At 29.1% G+C, this 20,233-nt stretch overlaps 2 protein-coding genes across 6 annotated transcripts; both read left to right on the top strand.

The window, feature by feature from the left end:
• Nucleotides 1-5,974: 5,974 nt before the first annotated feature.
• LOC112705408 (nudix hydrolase 15, mitochondrial-like) lies at nt 5,975-6,608 on the top strand. The gene is made up of 3 exons (XM_025756240.1): nt 5,975-5,995; nt 6,122-6,374; nt 6,475-6,608. The coding sequence occupies exons 1-3, from the start codon at nt 5,975-5,977 to the stop codon at nt 6,606-6,608; spliced, it is 408 nt and encodes a 135-aa protein (XP_025612025.1).
• Nucleotides 6,609-12,180: 5,572 nt separating this feature from the next.
• On the top strand, nt 12,181-19,982 carry LOC112707678 (protein CHROMATIN REMODELING 35). 5 transcript variants are annotated; one of them, XM_025759553.2, is made up of 8 exons: nt 12,181-12,376; nt 12,499-12,565; nt 14,388-14,857; nt 15,371-15,565; nt 16,836-16,985; nt 17,720-19,452; nt 19,538-19,561; nt 19,677-19,982. In XM_025759553.2, exons 2-7 carry the CDS (start codon nt 12,517-12,519, stop codon nt 19,539-19,541), a joined length of 2,601 nt encoding a protein of 866 aa, XP_025615338.1. In that variant the 5' UTR covers nt 12,181-12,376; nt 12,499-12,516; the 3' UTR covers nt 19,542-19,561; nt 19,677-19,982. The 5 variants fall into 5 exon arrangements, 4 of the variants coding, with proteins under 4 accessions (XP_025615338.1, XP_072057547.1, XP_072057546.1 ...); XM_072201446.1 differs by having other exon boundaries at nt 17,720-19,456; nt 19,542-19,561; XM_072201445.1 differs by having other exon boundaries at nt 17,720-19,456; nt 19,542-19,593.
• Nucleotides 19,983-20,233: the final 251 nt, after the last annotated feature.

The following is a 20,233-nucleotide window of genomic DNA, read 5'->3' as shown; positions in this document are numbered from 1 at the left end:
AATATTATATATTTATAAATATAGACAAAATTAGTGACTGATTTTTATATATATAACATAAAAAAATAAAACAACAAAAAATAAAGATTGAATTGGAAATATCAAAAATACCCACAAAATTGAATAACCGCAAGCATTATCTAAGACAAGGGGTTTAATGAGATACGTAATATTTTCACGGGACGGAACGAAACCCGCCTCTGTAAACAAAAAGGGAATAAAAGTCAGATGGAGATTCATCAAATTCTCAAAAAGTGTGAAATTTTTAAAATATCTTCATTTGTGTTTGGATTGTGTTTTAATATGATAATTTTTGCTTAATAGTATTGAATTATATTATAACTGTGTTAATTTTCTTAAATGTTTTTTTAAAAATTGATTATTAGTCCGCTAGAGTAAATATCAGAGTTTAAATTTAGTCTTGTGCATGCGACAATCTATTGAATAATAATAAATTTTTAAATGGAGTTTCGATTTACAACAAATTAATCATTAGTTTGTTAAATTGAAAAATATCATCAAAAATAAAAAATATAAATATCTATAGGCATTTTAATATAGAGAGAATTTAATAAAAACTCATATAAAAAATAAGACAAAGACAAGAAACATTTTTTTTTTAAATAGAGATTGGAACGAAAACATTCTTTATAACCAATGACGAATCCAAAAGTCTTATAAAAAAGGGGTTAGAAATAAAAAATTGAAAGTACTATATTAAAACCGAAAGTTTTAATAAAAAAATTGTATTTTTTAATATTATTTTAAGCTAAAATTAATTTTAAAAAAATCATTTATACCAAAATTTTTTTCATAAAATTCTGTTTTTTATCTGTATTATAAAAAATATAATATAAATAATATAAATTTATTTCTCTAATACTTTTAATACATGTATTTAAAATAAATTAATAATATAATATATAAGATATATTCATATTAATAAATAATTCATTTAATATATTTTTATTTTAATATCATAAAAAATAAAATTTAATTTAATTTATTTTTATGTATATATTTTCTTATTACATTTAATTAAGAATTATTATAAAAATTAAAGTATTTTTATATAATAATAGATAAAAGAATTACCAAAAAAATTGAATGAACAAAAGAAAATAAATTTAAAATGTATGAAATGAAATTTGAATTCTTGTTTTGGAGTATAAAATATCTCACTTTAATTATTGAACTAGAAAATATATTGTTAAAATTTGTAGATATTAAATATAATTATGTTGGTTTCTCTAAATTCGTCTCTGCCTATGACATTCACTGTCATCTCCAGATGGAATATAATTATAAAAGTAGAAAAATGAGTGAACTACAAAAAATATTTTCGAATTATTTAAACGCTGACAAAAATACACTTAAATTTTATTATTGATAATATTCAATAATAAATATATATTTTCAAAAAATGCCTTAAAAATCGAATTTTGATATAATTTTTAGCATGATTATAAAAATAAGATATTATTATACATAAAAATTGGTAATTTTTTATTAAGTATATATTTTTTTATAATTTTTTTGTTAACTAGTAATACTTTAAAAAAATTATAAAATAATATATACTTAAAAAATCACCAAATTTTAAGAATAATAATATCTCATTTTTCTAATCATGTTTGTAAAAAATTATATCAAAATTTAATCTCTAATATATTTTTTGAAAAATACATATTTAATGTTAATTTTTTTGTAAAATTATCTAATATTAAATATGTATTAAAAATACATTAGAGATTAAATTTTGATATAATTTTTTGAAAATATAATTAAAAAAATAAAATATTATTATTTTTAAAATTTAATAATTTTTTACTGAATATATTTTTTTGTAATTTTTTTCTTAATAATTAATAATATTTTTAAACAATCACATCGAAATTTAATTTTTAAAATATTTTTTAAAAATATATATTTATTATTAAATATTATTATTATATTTTAAAATTATTTAAAAATATTTTTATTAATAATAAAATTTAAATATATTTTTATCAGTATTTAAATAATTCAAAAATTATTTTGGTGGTTAACCCCAAAAAAATGGAATGATTTGAATGATATATCATTTTGGAGAATTCTGTAATACTGACAGCAAAAACTTCATGTCATGCTATCCCGCGGTGTGCCATATGTACGGTTTTTATGTTCACACATCATGTCATGATATCCCTACGTGGCATGCTGAAAGATGAATGCGTGTATGATAAACATGTGCGGTGTGCCATATGTATGGTATTTATGTTCACACATCATGTCATGATATCTCTACGTGGCATGCTGAAAGATGAATGCGTGTATCGGTGTATGGTAACCATGTGCGGTGTGCCATATGTATGGTTTTTATGTTCACACATCATGTCATGATATCCCTACGTGGCATGCTGAAAGATGAATGCGTGTATGGTAAACATGTGCCACAGGTATGATATTTATGTTCACTTCATACTGACAATAAATGTCAAATATCTAATTTTCATTTTCTGCCATCGAGATTAATTACGTATAATTAGATTGTTAGAACAACTCCAATGCTAAGAAATAGAGTTCTTCTTCTGACATATAGGGACTCAATTATCATTGGAGTGAAAAGAAAAGGAAGGCTCTTCACGTGGATCAAAGTTGAGAGTCCCTCTAAACAGGAACTTACAACAACCAATAAAATCATATCATGTGGTAAATTAATAAAAAATATAAAAAATATATTAAATATATATTAAATAATTAAATTATAATTAATTTATTAATAATTATAATAATTTATTATATTAAATACTTATATATCTATTTAATTAATTATTTAATAATTAGTTGTATTAAATTATAATTAATATAAATAATTATGTTAAATCAATATCAAATATTATTTATATTGTTATATTAAATCATAATTAATTAAATTTATTTTACATAGAAAATAAATTTAATTTTTACGTATTATAAAATAATTTTTAGTTAGATTATTTATTTTTATTTATAAAATTTAAAATACTAATCAAATTTAAGTTATTTATTTTAATATTTTATAATATTAAATTATTTTAAATTTATAAATTTAAATAATATTATTATAAAAAATAATAATTATATTAATTTTAATTACTTTAATTAATTAATTAAGTGGGACCACAATAGGAACTAAAGTTAGTTCCTTCTAATGGAGAAAAGAGAGATTCTTTAAATTTCTATTTACTGGTAATGATGCAAAAGCTGGTATGGAGTTATTTTTTGTGACAGGTGCGCCATAAATAGGGACTAGAATGAGTTCTCTACTGGAAATTGTCTTATGTAACGAATGAGTGTGGGTCGTAAATTCGCAATTCGTCAACGATAAATTTTTAAATATAGTTTAATATTATAACAAATTAATCTTTAACTTGTCAAAGTAACGAATACGATGAGAAACAAAAAAAAAATTAAATTTTGTGAAAGCAAAAAGATGTTCAATAATTCATTGTTAACTTTTATTTTCAATGTTCTTTATATCTTAGGTAAAATTCCATTCTTGCATATTACGTGAAATCCCATTTTGCATATTAGTATTAAAAATGTACAGCAAAAAAAATACAAATAGCATTTATGAGATTACAAATGTTATTTACTTATCCGTTCAATCTAATTTTCAAGCTAAAATTATTAACAACAAATTTATAATTACACAATAAATTTCATAGATTATAAAGTGTTCTAAAATATTTGATATAATTATTTATATTTATTTTACTTTTATTTATAGTTTTACATTTTTTATAACCTTATAAATTAATATAATTATTACTTTTAAATTTAGACTAAATTTTTTATTGAATAAAAAAGTAATTGAAAAAAACAAAAACCCAAGAACTCAAGATATCCGACAATGACGTTGACAGAAGCCGGCGATTAGAATGACAAGCCATTACAAATTAGTGAATTAAACAACTATAGCAAAATTCAGAATCCAAAATTGAATTACATATAGGCATACAGCAACCAATACAAGTTTACAACAATTACAGCAAAATTTAGAATCCAAGATTGAATTACATAAGCAATAGAAGAACTGAATTAACTAAATAAAGAACTCTGCATCAATTCATATAATTAACCAAATAAAAAAATTAACTGAATTTAAATTAGTAAAAGAATTCTGCATCAATTCTTATAATTAACCAAATAAAAAACTCTGCATCAATTCATATAGTTAGTTAATAAAATAAAAAAGTAATTGAAACTCACTACGACATAGAGGCAGAACATATGCAGAGAAGGCATCTAGGTCACAACGGCAGAACAGATGCCATCGATGTTGACAGAGAAGCTTTCGACGACCATACGAACAAACGATGTTGACCAGGAAGATTCGGAGTTCAGACGACCAACCGACGACGCCGCTGATAGCAGCTTCGATTCGCGACGGTGATTTCCTTCTGCCCGTTGGAGATCCTTTTGCCCGATGATAGCAGCTCTGAGCCGGCGTCGATTGTGGTTGACTAGTAAGGACGGTGGCCTTCGATGGACTTCAATGAAGATTGGAACTTGGAGGCGAAAATTAGGGTTCATGTGTGGTTGTGTGGTGGTTGGTGAGTGTAATGGGGTGAGGTTTTCGCAAGAGCATAAGGGGTTGGGGTCACCAGGTATTGAGTTGAGTGGGTTCATTAAGGTTTTTTTTTTTTTTGCGCCAAAACGACACCATTCGAGCCAATAGCAAAAAACATATCCTTTTAAAAACCTAACCGGTTCGGTCAGTTCACCGGTCAACTAACAATTTGACCAATTTTTCATCAATTTTTTGCAAGCCGATTTTGGGGTCAACCAGATCGATTAGATGACTGGTTTCTGGTTAATCTGATTGAACCAACTAGTTCGGTCCCGTTTTTAGAACCTTGATTCTCACACTGTCATATAAGAATGTCATTTTTATATAATACATTCCCTGTATGTGTGTGTATATATAACATTTTTAAAAAAATAAAGCAACAAAATAGAAAAAAGATGGAATTAGGAATGACAAATACATCTGTAAAATTAGGTAACCGTAGATATTACCTACGATAAAAGATTTAACAAGACCAAAAAAATATTTTTACGAGATGAAACGGGACCTACCTCCGCAAATAAAAGGGGACAAGGGTAGATGTACTTGTTTGATGGGGACCCATCAAATTTTTGCGAAGGGTGAAATTTCTAAAATATCTTCATTTGTGTATACATTGTGTTTTAATATGATAAATTTAGCTTAACTGTATTGAATTATATTATAATTGTGTTAATTTTTTAAAATGTTTTAAAGATTGATATCCATTTATAGCTCTTTGGTATGTTTAAGCAAGTATCAGAGTTCAAAATTCGTCTTGTGCATGCAACAACTCATTGAATAATGACAAATCCTTAAATGGAGTTTCGATCTGCGACGAATTAGTCATTGGTCTATTGAATTGGAGAATACCACGAAAAATAAAAAAAATATGAATATCTACAGATATCCACCTCTCCAATAAAAAATATATAAAAATCCATAAAAAAATGAGACAAGGACAAAAAACATTTTCCTAAATAGAGCTCGAGAAGAAAATCTACTGATGATATCTATTCTCATCCCTAAATGGAACATAATTATAGAAGTGAAAAGATTGAATGATTTCAAGGAACTTTCTTCAGTGGAGAAGGAATAATCTGGATCTTGAAGTACCAGGTTGTAAACTCAAATAATAAAAAATACATGGGTTGATTCACAAATAAAACAGAGTAACGGTTGGTAGGAATTTGGAAAAAGTTTAGAATTTCTTATTACAAGAAAGCACCAAAATCCATTAATAGGTATGGTCAAGTTGGGTTGGGATCATTGGCAAGCTTCGTTTGGAACCCATAGAAGGAGACAGCGCTTCACGGTAGAAGAGATCGAGTGATTGAACGGCGCGAAAGTATAGATCGGGATCTGGCCGACTTAAGGTTCCCCATAAGGAAGGCAATTGACTACATGGGGCAACCAAGAATGCAAGTACGTTGTGTCCATGACGTTGAGTTATTTACGATTTGATAATGTCGATGACATTGAGTTATTTATGATTTTTTATTGTGCGGTTTATGTTGATGTGGCCCATTGCTTCAAGCTTTGACGCAACAGCTCCAATTCTACAAGCCACCATCTTTTGCGGAGGATGTTGAGGAACAGAGCAATAAAGAAGAGTGTGGGAGCGGTAAGGTTGTTTTCCAAGTGGGATTTCCTGATTTGGCCACAGTAGTGGCTCAGAACCTTGAAAAGTTTAGACTAAAGAGAGTTGATGTTTTGATCTGCCTCTTTAAAGGGGATGTCGATGATCTTAGGGTTATATTCACTAAGCGCTCTTTTAAGTTCTCCTTTCACTCCAATAGGTCCTGTATTTTTTGGGAGTGTTGTTTGTTTGCATGTCAATTATTTGGGAAATTGTCTCAAATAGATTAATTTTGAATTTTTGTTATGGTGATAATATGGTATAGTAGAGGAAGAAAATAAGGATGATGGGGACATTGCAAAGAGAGAGGCAAAGGAGGAAATTGGGTTGAACCCTGAATTTGTCAATGTTTCCAGTGTTCTTGAACCATTCTTGTCTAATGTGTGCTATTTTATTTGATACTTGGATAATGTAATAGATAGATCCCTGGCTTTCTTGTGTTTTTAAAGCAAAACGGTGTATTCTCCAGTTGTGTGTGATTAGGAGTTTAGCGGTAGAATTCGGACACTTTTAAGAAAATATTGATTTTTGGTTTTCACAAGTCACTTATGGTGAAATTCAAGGTTCTTGATTTATTTTGATTATGCAACTAGATGATTTTTGGTAAAATAGTAATTATTAATTAATGTTGGTTCGTCCGTACGAGGGTAGTCGAGCTATAACAATTCCAAGCGGGGTGTCGTTAAGGAGGGAGAGCTATACGTCGGCCAGGACTGGACACCGCGGCGGAAATATCTGCAAAAAATATTCCGATACTCAAGTCAATAATGAGTCTTAGTGAATATGTCAAGCGAATATAAATCTGAGAATAGAACCTGATCTTTAGCCGAGGATATGTACTCGGCTTTATAGGTGATGTTTTGCTCATTTGTTGCGGATAAGTCCGAGATCCTAGGTTGGTTATCGTATTTCGTTTTGGGTGATAAGATTTTGCTGACCACATTTCTTATTTTCAAATACGTGGGTCCGACTTTATTGTTTTTGTTCCGAGTTTTATAGGTGGCTGAGGTACATATTACGTATCAAATGTTAATGTGATTATTGTCTTATATCATAACTACTTCATAAGATATTAATATCTGTATAACTCTAATGGGTGGTCAATGGGTTAATAATGAGATACATCTCCTTTGTTATGATTGAGGGTTTATGATTCAGTTCTAGTTCACTCGTTATTTTTGGAAATAGAAATCTATGAATGATATGCTAGAGGATCCTCATTTCTATACATATTTCATTTTACTAGTTAGTATAGTCACTAGCTGTTGTTTAATTTAATTTGTAACTTCATTGGTTAGAGGCACACACTCATCTTTGTACACGACCACATTGAGGTGGAAGTCATCTACATCAGATTTAGTGACAGACGAGACGGTAACTTCGGTGTTATTTTCGAAGGCTGGGCAGACTTTGCTAGCCTGTGCAAATTCAAGCCCGAAGGTGTTGAGGTGTTTGATGTCATCTCAATTGAGCGAGTCACAATCTACAGGTCCAATATCGCGACGAAGCTAGAAGTTCCTTTTCTTATTAATCAGACTAGTATTTTGTGGATTATGTTGGTATATAACTTTTTAAAAATTCCGTTAATTGATGTATTCATTCTGCTCAAACAAGATACTATGGTTTTTGATACACTATTACTATTAAGGATGTGCTTGGCAAACACGTGGAAAAGGATAGAAGTGTGTTTAAGTTCATTGAACACTGTTTTTTAATGTTTGACAACTTTTCACGTGATTTTGTATCCTAAAAGCGCGTTCATTTGAAGTAAGAAATGATAGCTTTTGCGTTCATCTGCGTTCATTTCACGTGCGTTTAGATTTGTTGCTGGTCATTATTGGTTTTAATAATTTTCTATAATTTTTTTATCATTTTTAATAATTTATTTTCTATTTTAATTTTTTATTTTTTAATTAAATTTTTATTATAAGTTTGTTATAATATGAATTATTGATTTTATTAAAAATGATGAAGTAAATAAAAAACTGATCACACATAACAATAAAGTCATAAGTAATAAAATGTTATCGTCTAAAATAATACAAATAAAAGAATATTGAGAATATTAAAATAATTATACAATTTTTTTGTTTGATATTGTAAAATTTATCATTGTAATTCTTGCGCATTGTTCATTATTCTAATTTTTTATAATATGTATTATTGTTCCTATTAAAAATGATAAATTAAATAAAAAATCAATTATAAATAATAATAAAAATATAATTAATAAAAAGTTAGAACTTACAACAATAATAAAATTAAGATTACTGAGAATATTTATAAAAAGTATTAAAATATATTATTTTATATGTTATTTTTAATTTAATAAATAAATATTAATTTTTATTATAAAAAATACTTAAAAAATTACAATAATAAAAAATTATAACATACTAAAATAAAATACTATAAAAAATACTATATAAAAAATACTAAAAGAAGTATAAAAAAGGATTAAATATATTTAAAAAAATAATATCATAATTTAATATTATACTCTTTTAATAATTAACTAATTATCTATCTAAGAGTGATTTTAACTAATATTAACTAGACAATATTCATTTTATCAAAATCAATTTTAATATAAAATTACTAAACATAAATTATATTGACATAAACTCACTACTACTTAAAATCAATTCTACAAAAAAAAACTATCACTCAAACTCTTTGACAAACCTCAATCCAAACAAATATTAAACAAACACTAAATCACTTATGCAGGTGCTTTATTTACTAACAATATTAATGGCTTCTATTACAATCTCGTTCCAACTTTTCTCCTCATTCTCAATTCCATCTTCAACCTTCTTGTTTAATTACACTAATTAATATTTGTTTACTTTAATAGTGATCTCTATTATTAATTTTCTGTAAAGTCATCTCTCTTAAATTTGGTGTAAATTTAAATTATAATAAATTAAAAAAGACTTACAAATATTTTACATACACCAAGTTTCAAATTATTATAATTCTTGAAATTACTTGGAATTTATTATAAATTCTTTTTCGTCAGCTTTCAAGTTTTTTCATGAAGTTGTATAGGAGGATATGGATTTCATTAAAATATAAAGTAGTATTTGATAATTAAAATACGGAGTAGTTTTTCGCTAGACTATGAATAATTATTCAGGCTATTTATTGGAATATTAATTTGTATTACAGTATTTTTTTGGGTGGGATATGGGTGCAGCTTGTGTCGCAAAGTTAAAAAAAAATTAATTCGTCTAAAAAAAATTGATCATTAAATATTTGGTCTAATCAAACCAACTTAAATCAGTGTACAAATATATTAAACTTTGAGTCAAAACTAATATTTTTAACAATTACTGTATAAATATTATCCCAACCCTTTATTTGACATTTTGTTTCATGATTGTTCAACGTTTTAAAAAATAAAAATATTTTTTTCACAGAAAACATTCTCTAATTTCAATGATATCTTATTTTATAAAATTCTGTGATGTTGACTGCAAAAATCATCGTGTCATGCTATCTCTACAAGCATATTGGAAGATCTCCGCTTATATGGCAAATATGTGCTGCAGATAAGACATTTATTCTCAAATTGTGTGACAGAGAACTAAAAGTTTCATTCTCTGTTTTCTGCCAATGAGGCTAATTACGAATATTCAGATTGTTACGTAATCAATGAATATGGACAGCATATATGAATTTAGGACATAAACCTTTTTATCATTGAAACGTTGATTGGATAAACATATAAATAGATTATGTGAAAATAGAAATTATGTTAAATAATCCATTGTTAAATTTTGTGATTTTTTAAAAATAAATTAAAAAGTATTATTTCTAATAATAATTTTTTAACTTTAAATATAAGGATATATTTTTTAAAATTTTTGGCAAATTTATTGCATCTTCTAGCTAACTTCACTTTAAATTCTCAAAAATAAATAATTGGCTGACTCAAATTTTTAAACTTCACAACAATGAATAATGACAACTATTATCATTATTTTCAGAATATATACATGTATACAAGAATACACAGAAATAAATCGTATTTTTTAGGAGAAATAATAATTTTTTTAATTTATAATAAAAAAAATTCTTGTTAAACAATAAATATAGTATATACCCATGTACCTATATTTTTTGAAACTATGATAGTGGTTGCTATTGTCACCCGTAATATTGAAGAAGCCATGATTGTCTGTGTATTTTTTGTGTACTCCTCTGTACTCTTGGGCTGTATTTGTTTTTGAGAACAAGATAAATTAAGACACTAATAACAAGACACAAAAGATAGAAATACAAAATTTTATATTTTTGTATTTTATTTGGTGATAAACTAGAATAAATTATAAAAATCTAATTTATTCTCATTTTTTTCATTCAAAAAAATTGAGAAAAAATATAATAATAAAAAATATAATTATAAAAAATTAAGAAATATAAAATAAAAATAAGCCGTGTCTTTTGTTGTCTTTCCTGTCGGAATAGACACAAAATATACTAATTCAGTATCTTTTGATATAATGTTTCTGTCCATATCTCAAACATGATTTTATATTTTTGTATTCTATATGTTAGTGTTCTGTCTTTATAAACAAAAGCAACCTTAGAAATGATGATAATAGTTTAAGAAGGGAGAATTTGGAGTGCGAACAACTCGTTCTAAAAAACGCTAGAAATTAAAATTAAAAAAAAATTGTTTCAAAAAAATGTTTTTTTTATTTATTTAAAAAATCCTCTCTTTTTAATATTCTTTATATGTTAGGTAAAATTTCATTCTTGCAAATTAGGTGAAATCTCATTTCACATATTACACATTATTAATAAATGTACAAAACAAGAAAATATAAAAATAGCATTTGATCTATTAAAAATATATGTTATCCATTCAATCTAATTTTCAAGCTAAAATTGTTAAAAATAAATTTATAATTACACAATAAGTTTTGTAAATTTCAAAAATATTTGATATGATTATTTATATTTATTTATAATTCTATATTTTTTTTATAAATTTATAAATTAATATAATTATTATTTTTAATATATATTTTTTCATAAATTTTGATAAAAATAAATAAATAATATTTGAGAAAATTCTACTTCCTTCTCCTGCGAGATGCTAAAATGACACTCATTTTTCCTGTATTTTATAAATGTACATTCTCCTCTTTAATTCATTTTAAACTTTTTGTATTAACTAATGTTAACTTTATCTATTTTTTTAAGAAAAAATAATTTTTTTAAAAAAAAATATTCGTTAACAAAATTTTATTTTTTATTATTAAATTTTACTTACTAAAATAATCTTTAATTAATTATTTTTTTATTGATTAAATTATATTTTTAAAAAATTAATAATTATATATATTTTTAAAATACTTTTTAATAATTTTTTAATTATTAAATTATAATTTTACCAAAATTTTCGTTAACAATTTTTTTTATATTTTATTATTAATTTTTTGATATCTATATATATTATTTTAATATTAAATAAAAAATTTTAATAAGATATTATATCAATATATAATAATTATTATATACATTAACAACAGTAAGATTTTTTTATTTAATGTTAAAATAATAAATATTGATATAAAAAATTAATAATAAAATATAAAAATAATTGTTAACAAAAATTTTAGTAAAATTATAATTTAATAATTAAAAAATTATTGAATGATCTTAGAAAAATATTATTTAATTATTAATTTTTTTAAAAGTATTTTGATAAAAATACAATTTAATTAATAAAAAATAATTTATTAAAGAATATTTTAGTAAGCAAAATTTTATGATAAAAAATAAAATTTTTGTTAATAATTATATTTTAAAAAATAATTTATTTTTTTAAAGAAATAGATAAAATTAATATTAATTAACATAGGAAATTTAAAATAAATTAAAGGAAAAAATTTTTAAATGTTAAAAAAAGAAAGAATGTACATCTATAAAATAAAAAGGAGAGAAGTGTCAATTTAGTATCTGACATGGGGAGAGGAGCCGAATTTTCTCGTAATATTTAGTCCCCTCCACTACCCACCGAGTGGCGAGTGCCCGGCCAAAAAGGCCTTCAAGTTTCAACTCAACACTCACACAATTGTACTCTCTCTCTTTCTCACACCCACATTTCGTCGTAATTTCCCGATGCTCTTTCTTCCTCTCTCACAGTGATTCAGGTGTATGTCACCTGCATACTCTTCTTTCCAATGATCAGAAAATTTTTCCTATTTTTTTAGTTGAAGAAAAGCTCAAATAGTTTCTTAATTTTGATCATTTCCCCCTATGTTTGATCATTCAGGGTTTTTGATTTTGATCAATGGGTTCAACGGTGGATACACTCCCAGCTAAACGTCCGGCTCCAACTGGTATTCTTCATTTCCTTGTCAACCGTTTTTCTTTTTTCGTGTAATCTGCCTTGAATGTTGATTGCCAGGTAGAGTCAAATGTATGTTTTGTTGTGTTTTCAGTTGCATTTTGTTTTTGATGTTCTTCTTTAGTTAACCGTTTTTTGTGGAATATTAAATTCCTCTGTTGAATTCGTGAGTATAGAACTTTTTTGAGTAAAGTATGGTTCTTGTCTACAACTGGGGAAGTCCTATTTGTGTCCCTAACGTTTAAATCGCCCTATTTGTATCCTCATCGTTTATAAAAGTGATTCAATGTTATCTTACTATCAATTATATTAACAAATTAGATTATATTTTTCAATTATTTTCATTTGGATGTATTCATTTTCAATTAGGTCTCACTTGGATGGGTTCGATTTTAATATTATACCCACTATTTGTGTTTAGATTCAATTATGCCCCTAGAAAAGTGAATTATGTAAATATTGTAGGAATTAATTTCAACTTTTGATGAGCTATTTTTTGGAGTGGATCATCGATTCTATCCAGACATTTGTATTCTAACTTCAAGAAGATATTTTTAAAACTCAAACTAAAGCGTTCAAGATATGTAATTGACGGCAGGATAATATTGAATCACTTTTACAAACGTTAGGGATACAAATAGGATGATTTAAAGGTTAGGGACACAAATAGGATTTACCCCAAACGTTGGGGACAAAAACGATACTTTACTCAACTTTTTTTTTTGTTTTCTGTCAATTTATTTTGGATTTTTCCAATTTTTATGGATATATATTGTGAATTGTGAATTTGCTGTTGGTATATAAGGTTCTATAAGTCAGTTTATGCTTAATAGTTGCCTCGGTAGTGGTGAAAAGTGGAAACCTTCAAAGATAAGTACTTCTGATTCTGAGAGTGAATTGAGGGCTAAGTGTGTAGAAACTAGAAGTGAGGGTCAATAGTAGTTTTGGTTTCTTCACTGTGGTTGGTTGAGATTTCTCTGGTATGATGATGGGTGGATGCTTGTGCTTTCGATTGGGCTTTAAGTGGACAAGCTAGTCCACATTTTCTTTGTTGTTTGAAAAATGTAAACTGGTGAGTTTTCTAACATTAACACTTATAAATTTTTCGGTTTGGTTAGGTGCCGAATGGTGTTTAATCAACAATGATCATTGGAGTTTAAGTCTTTTATCTCATGTGGGTTGCATTTGGAAGGGAGACTGGATTGAGAGACAGAGACTAAACTAAGTTTTTGTATTGTGTTTGGTGAAAAATGTACTGAATTGAATTATGTTTTAATATTATGTTTAGTTTAAGATAAATATGGAGATTAAAGGATAGATTTGGAATTTGAAAAGTTAAATGAGAGTATTTTTGAAAAGAAATGTTATTAAAGTTTCAGTATTCATCCTCAAAAGTTTCTGTCTCCTGTGTCTCCACTTTCTTGAGGTACTGAAGGGACTGAAATTTTGTGTCTTGTGACTGAAATTTTAGTTCCAGTTTCTTGCCACCAAACACAATACTGAGTCACAGTTTCCCAGTCTCAGTCTCAGCCTCTAGAAACAAGCGATACCCTGATGTATATGCCCATTTTGTCAGTTGGCATTGCATCATATTCAGTATATATTGCTTGGAAGAAAAAAATATTTATGTAGTTTACCCTTAGTATAGTTTTTCTAATCTCTCCCATTAGTGATTTCATAATTTTCTGTGTTTATATGTATATTGCAAGCTGGTCAATTTTTATTTATTTATTTATTTGAGAAAAAGAATAATGCATTAATGGGTGTTACTAGTGCATGAGTTTTGACTTGATATATTCATTTTTGGAAACCAGAATATTCTTCTGAGGGACACAAAAGACTGAAATTGTCATCTGATGGCTCCCCATACTCAAATGTTGTGGATTACAGTGACCCATTTGCAATATCTGCTGTTCTGAACCGGCTTGACAGTGGGGAATTTGGAAGTGTCACGAAGGACATAGAGGCCCTCAGAGTGCAGAAAATGCAAATGTTGGGACCATACTTTGCAAAATACCCTTCCCTGATCAATCAATTATTGAAAGTGGCAACTAACCATACTGAAGAAACTGTCAAATTGGAATTTGAACCAGTTACTAGTGCACATCAGGGTCTGATAAAGTTGGAGGGTGGGCAAATTAAGAAGAATGTTCCTGCAGCCCCAACATCTATCGTAATTATTGATTCAGATGATGAGGATGATAATGATAAAAATTCTGATCCTCGATTTCATCAAGTAGTGTTACCTGCACCAGTAAGACCATCTCCTGCGCTGCAGATGAATGTAAGTGTTTCCTTTGCTTTTGTAATTCTTTGTATATTGCTACGTTGAGAATTGAGATAATAAGTATTGGCATGCTGGAGCTTTTAGTAGAAATGTGTTTGTACCCTGTTTACTTCAGTGCTGAGTTGATTGAAGTGGGTTTTCATTAGTTGTGCAACTGATAAAGTTGAAAAATGAAATACAAAAACAATGAGATATCTACATTTGTAAATTTAAATCAGTAGTAGCTTGTACCATCCTATTTGTACCTGTGTTCCCCTTACTCCTACTAAGCACAACTTTAATGTTGAAATATGAATAGTTTGTTATGAGATTTCCATTTATATTTCAGAATAGTTCAAACTCATTCATTTGGGTTAATGGGTTGGGACTATGATAGCTTCCTTTATAAGATTCTGTGTATGCAGATTTACTTTGTAGCTTCTGTTATTTAGCAGATGCTGCTTTTCTAATATGCAAGTTATTTCAGTGACATCCATTGCCATTTTATGTGTCAATAATGCTTCATAACAGGGTCATGCTCCCATTGAATTCGATGAGAAAAGTAAAGTTCCAAAAATTGAGAAAAGTCTGGATGGTCAAGATACGAGTCCCAGAGACAAAGGTATCTATGTTGGTATACAGGAGGAAGAAGATGAGGTTGAAGAGAAAGATGATGGCTTAGGTGATATTTGGAGGGAAATGTCAATGGCTATAGAATGTTCGAAGGTGTGATTTATTGATTTTCTTTCTTATTATCTTTGGTTTTTTAGAAATTGAAACTGTATTTGTCCAGTTAGTTTATGGGTACAGTTTCCATGTTTTCTCGCTTGTGGTGCTTCCCTACTAGCTGTCTTAAGCTGGAGATATGGGGAATAAATTGATATTAAAAAATTATGGTCTAATTCTTTCTGAGTAAGGCAGTTGTTTCTTAGCACTTAGCATCATGACTTGTTAATGCACATAATCTAAGAAATTTTCTGAATGTTGTTATTAGCTAACTTAGAAATTATTTGGTTTTATTGTAGAGACAAGAAATGGATAGTGAATGTGATTTCTGTGTATTGAAACCTTATAATTAATGGAACATAACATTAATACTCTGGCACTTCATGCTCGGTGTTATACATGCTTTATTCATCATACACATATGCAAGTCTGCTATGGCATGTATATTTAGAGTATGCTTTTATTTTTACTCCAGAAAATTTTGTCTATATGGTAAAAGGTTGTTTATGTTACGAAACCAAGATTGTTTCATGCACAGTTGTTAAGATGCAATCTTGCAAGACTGCATGATCAGCTATTGATATTGCAAGATTGTTATTATTCTGGGATTGCCAAGGAAGATCATAAAATCATTGGAAACAAAGAAGCAACCTCATTTCTCTATGTTTTTCATAAGAGAAAGGGGTCACATGGCCTCTTTCCCTCATCTTCCCCTAGTCCTTGTGCAACCACGTTCAACGTCAGCTGCTTCAAACTTGTGGTCTGTTCTGTGTTCTTTCATCACCTTAACGTCGATGAAGTCAAAGGATATGGTGACATCAATGATGTAGATGGAGACTGTGGTAGATGATAAATTTGATTATCATGGCCTTGATTTGCTATGTATTCATCATTCTAGTAATTAGGATCTCCTTCATTTGTTTTAATTATGTTTTAAGCTTATGTGTTACAATGATGTATGCAAGTTTTAAGTTGTGTATTTCCACTTGCACTTTTTATCATTTGAATGTAATTTTCAATTTAAAGTAGGATCTTTGATCTGTTTTATAATTACACAGTTTATGTGTTTCTTCCCTGGTTAATTTGTGGTCCCGCTTGCTATTTATTAGAGAATGATGCTACTCTATCATGTACATCAGATTTATTTTTTGGTTCTAAATTATACTAATTATGGATGCCTTTTGGAGTTTCTTCAATACTAATTTTTTCTTGTAATATAGCAGGTCTCTATCTTGCTATTTCACTAATTTGTTAATTGTATTTCTATTAGGATGCTTCTATGAATGTGCTCGATGAAGAAGAGGAAAAGGAGGAAGACTGTGATCATTCTTTTGTTTTAAAAGATGATCTTGGTTATGTTTGTCGTGTATGTGGGGTTATCGAAAGAAGCATTGAGACCATATTTGAGTTTCAGTACAAGGTTTGTCTATTTCTCTACCTGATTTGTTTAATTATTTTTATACATATGGTCATAGACACTCGGTAAATTTATGAAATTGAGAATTTAGGCATGGGACTTGAACTTAGATGTATAGATTGAATACTTTAGCAGTGCATGGCAACATGAAAAGTGAGACACCTAGGAACTCATTTTGTTATAGGGATTCTAGACAAAATATGCTTTTGTGGTTGAATTTGGTGACTTTTTATGTTTGATTCTGATAGGGAACCAATATTAGGAGTATCCATGTATCTCAACTGCTAAGATAATATAGCAGCAGAGGGTAATTTGGTGACTTTTTGTGGTTGAATTTTGTTCTAGGCAAGAATCAGGATTTGGTAAACTGAGAAGGACTGAACACACTACATTTGCTCAGAGCAGTGTTATTTCATACTGTTTTGTTTTCTCTGGCTAACTATTGCCTTGATATTTAGCTCAGTAAATCAAACCATAGTGCAGTGGTTGTCGTGTGCTCTTTCTCTTCCCTATTTCTTTACTCTGTTGCTAGCTATTAGATTCACCTTAGTTTTGTTAGGCACCCTTTACCAAACCAACATCATTTAATAGGAGATAGTCAACTTGTATCATGTGGCTTGCTCAATTGATTTGTAAAACATGACCTCATTCATAATACTAATGATATATGATGAGTTATACTTGGGGGCAAGAAGAGTTAATTTGATTATTTTATGTTTGTTTTGATTTGATTGCAGGTTAAAAGGAGTACAAGGACTTATGCATCTGATTCATGGAGTTCCAAAGAGAAAGCTGCGATGCTTGGGATCCACGTAGCTGAAGATGATCTTGTAGTGACTGATATTTCTGCACACCCGAGACATATGAAGCAAATGAAGCCACATCAAGTCGAGGGATTCAATTTTCTCGTGAGGAACCTCGCGGGTGATAATCCTGGGGGTTGCATCTTGGCTCATGCTCCTGGATCAGGGAAGACTTTCATGATAATTAGTTTCATGCAAAGTTTTCTGGGCAAATATCCCAATGGTAGACCGCTAGTGGTGCTTCCCAAGGGAATACTATCAATTTGGAAAAAAGAATTCCAGAGATGGCAAGTTGAGGATATACCACTTCTGGATTTTTACAGTGTGAAGGCTGACAATAGATCTCAGCAACTGGAAGTTTTGAAAAAATGGAAGGACCAGAAGAGTATCCTTTTCTTAGGATACAAACAGTTCTCCACAGTTGTATGCGATGATTCCACCAGCAGAGCATCAGTAGACTGCCAGGAGATATTGCTTAAGGTTCCTTCTATTCTCATTTTAGATGAAGGGCACACTCCAAGGAATGAGAATACTGATATCATGCAGTCCCTTTCCAAAGTTCGAACACCTCGAAAAGTTGTACTGTCAGGAACTTTATATCAGAATCATGTGCAGGAGGTGTTTAACATCTTAGATCTGGTGCGGCCGCCAAAATTTTTGAAGATGGAAACTTCTAAGCCTATTGTCAAGCGCATTTATAGCAGAGTGCATGTACCTGGTGTTCGAAACTTCTGTGATTTAGTCGAACATACTTTGCAGAAGGATACTGATTTCAGAAGAAAGGTGGCTGTCATTCAAGATTTACGTGAGATGACAAGCAAGGTGCTTCACTACTATAAAGGAGATTTTCTGGACGAGCTTCCTGGTATGGTTGATTTCACAGTGGTGCTCAACCTTACCTCTAGACAGAAGCATGAAGTTGAGAAATTGAAGAGGCTTTCCAGGAAGTTCAAAATATCTTCTGTTGGCAGTGCTACCTATCTTCATCCTAAGTTGAAACCTGTTGCTGAAAAATGTGGTGAGAACTCCATATCCGATAACATCATTGATGAGTTGATTGATAAACTAGATGTGAAAGATGGGGTGAAGTCAAAATTCTTTCGCAACATGCTCAACATGTGCGAGTCTGCTGGGGAGAAGCTTCTGGTTTTCAGTCAATATCTCCTACCTCTGAAATATTTGGAAAGGTTAGCAGTAAAATGGAATGGATGGAGCCTTGGCAAAGAAATTTTTGTCATCTCAGGAGAATCAAGCCCTGAACAACGGGAGTGGTCAATGGAAAAGTTCAACAGCTCGTCTGATGCCAAAGTCTTCTTTGGCTCAATCAAGGCATGTGGGGAGGGCATATCACTGGTTGGGGCATCCCGCGTAATCATTATGGATGTTCATCTCAATCCATCAGTTACTCGCCAAGCTATTGGCCGTGCATTCCGACCAGGTCAGACAAAGAAAGTCTTTGTATATCGGTTGTTGGCAGCAGATTCTCCAGAAGAGGAAGATCACGCTACTTGTTTCAAGAAGGAGTTGATTTCAAAGATGTGGTTTGAATGGAATGAGTATTGTGGTGATAGCGCTTTCGAAGTGGAGAGCGTCCCTGTGAAAGAATGTGGTGATTTCTTCCTCGAAAGTAATTCATTAGCTGAAGATGTTAAAGCTCTATATAGAAGGTTAGTACTCAATCTTGCTTCATTATTGCATCATATATTTATGCAGTTTCTTTTTCTCTAACTTCATGTTGTTTATGTGTATCAGGTAGGTTTTAAGGCAGGTTTATGTGTAAGAAGTCTTCTTTCTCTGCTCCACTGTTGGTACACATTCTTGTTTGCATCAGCTCATCATATAGGACACAGTGGTTTTTTTCTCTAATATTTGTCTTGTTTGTGTATGGCAGGTAGATTCTTGCATGCAGATAGGTTTTGAATAGGGAGAATCCTTCTTGTTCTCTCTGGTTCTGGGAGTAGGTTTATGACGGTCTTGATCAGAAAAAATGGTAAAATCACTGAATGAAATAGTTTTTACTCTTTAGCTACAATTATATGTGATTTTGAACCCCACTTTGAGCTGGGAGTTCCGTGCTCTTGATTTAATATCTGAGCTTGTTAATATGAGTCTTTTTAGCATCTGTTGATTATTTGTTTTTGTTTCGAGATTGTACATGTCTATTTTGGTTTTGTTATGAATATATGCTTTTTCTCAAGTTCTTGATGATCTGTGTGTCTTAAACCAGTTAAAATAAAAGAAAAATCAGTTGAGATGCTGTAGTTTTAAAATTAGCATAACAAGACTTGCGTGTTATATTATTTTGTCACTTTGTCCTTGTTCAATTTGTCAACCAAGCATGTATTGTAAGTTCTGGTTATACACCAAAAAGTACAAATCGATGATCCCTAATGAGATTAAGGACAAGATTGAGGATGGAAAGAGGATGTAATCAGAATGACGATTCTT

Source organism: Arachis hypogaea, chromosome 8 (genome assembly GCF_003086295.3).
Source record: "Arachis hypogaea cultivar Tifrunner chromosome 8, arahy.Tifrunner.gnm2.J5K5, whole genome shotgun sequence".
Taxonomy (NCBI): Eukaryota; Viridiplantae; Streptophyta; class Magnoliopsida; order Fabales; family Fabaceae; genus Arachis; species Arachis hypogaea.
This window is presented reverse-complemented; position numbering and strand designations above follow the sequence as displayed.

What these genes read in the sequence shown, in the direction of transcription:
- LOC112705408 (XM_025756240.1), top strand. Translation starts at nt 5,975, where the DNA reads ATGGGGCAACCAAGAATGCAA. An exon ending in TGGGGCAACCAAGAATGCAA is followed by an intron (nt 5,996 to 6,121) that starts GTACGTTGTGTC and finishes TTGACGCAACAG; the next exon opens with CTCCAATTCTACAAGCCACC. An exon ending in CTTTCACTCCAATAGGTCCT is followed by an intron (nt 6,375 to 6,474) that starts GTATTTTTTGGG and finishes AATATGGTATAG; the next exon opens with TAGAGGAAGAAAATAAGGAT.
- LOC112707678 (XM_072201446.1), top strand. Translation starts at nt 12,517, where the DNA reads ATGGGTTCAACGGTGGATACACTCCCAGCTAAACGTCCGGCTCCAACT. An exon ending in CTCCTGCGCTGCAGATGAAT is followed by an intron (nt 14,858 to 15,370) that starts GTAAGTGTTTCC and finishes GCTTCATAACAG; the next exon opens with GGTCATGCTCCCATTGAATT. An exon ending in AAGCTCTATATAGAAGGTTA is followed by an intron (nt 19,457 to 19,541) that starts GTACTCAATCTT and finishes TGTATCAGGTAG; the next exon opens with GTTTTAAGGCAGGTTTATGT.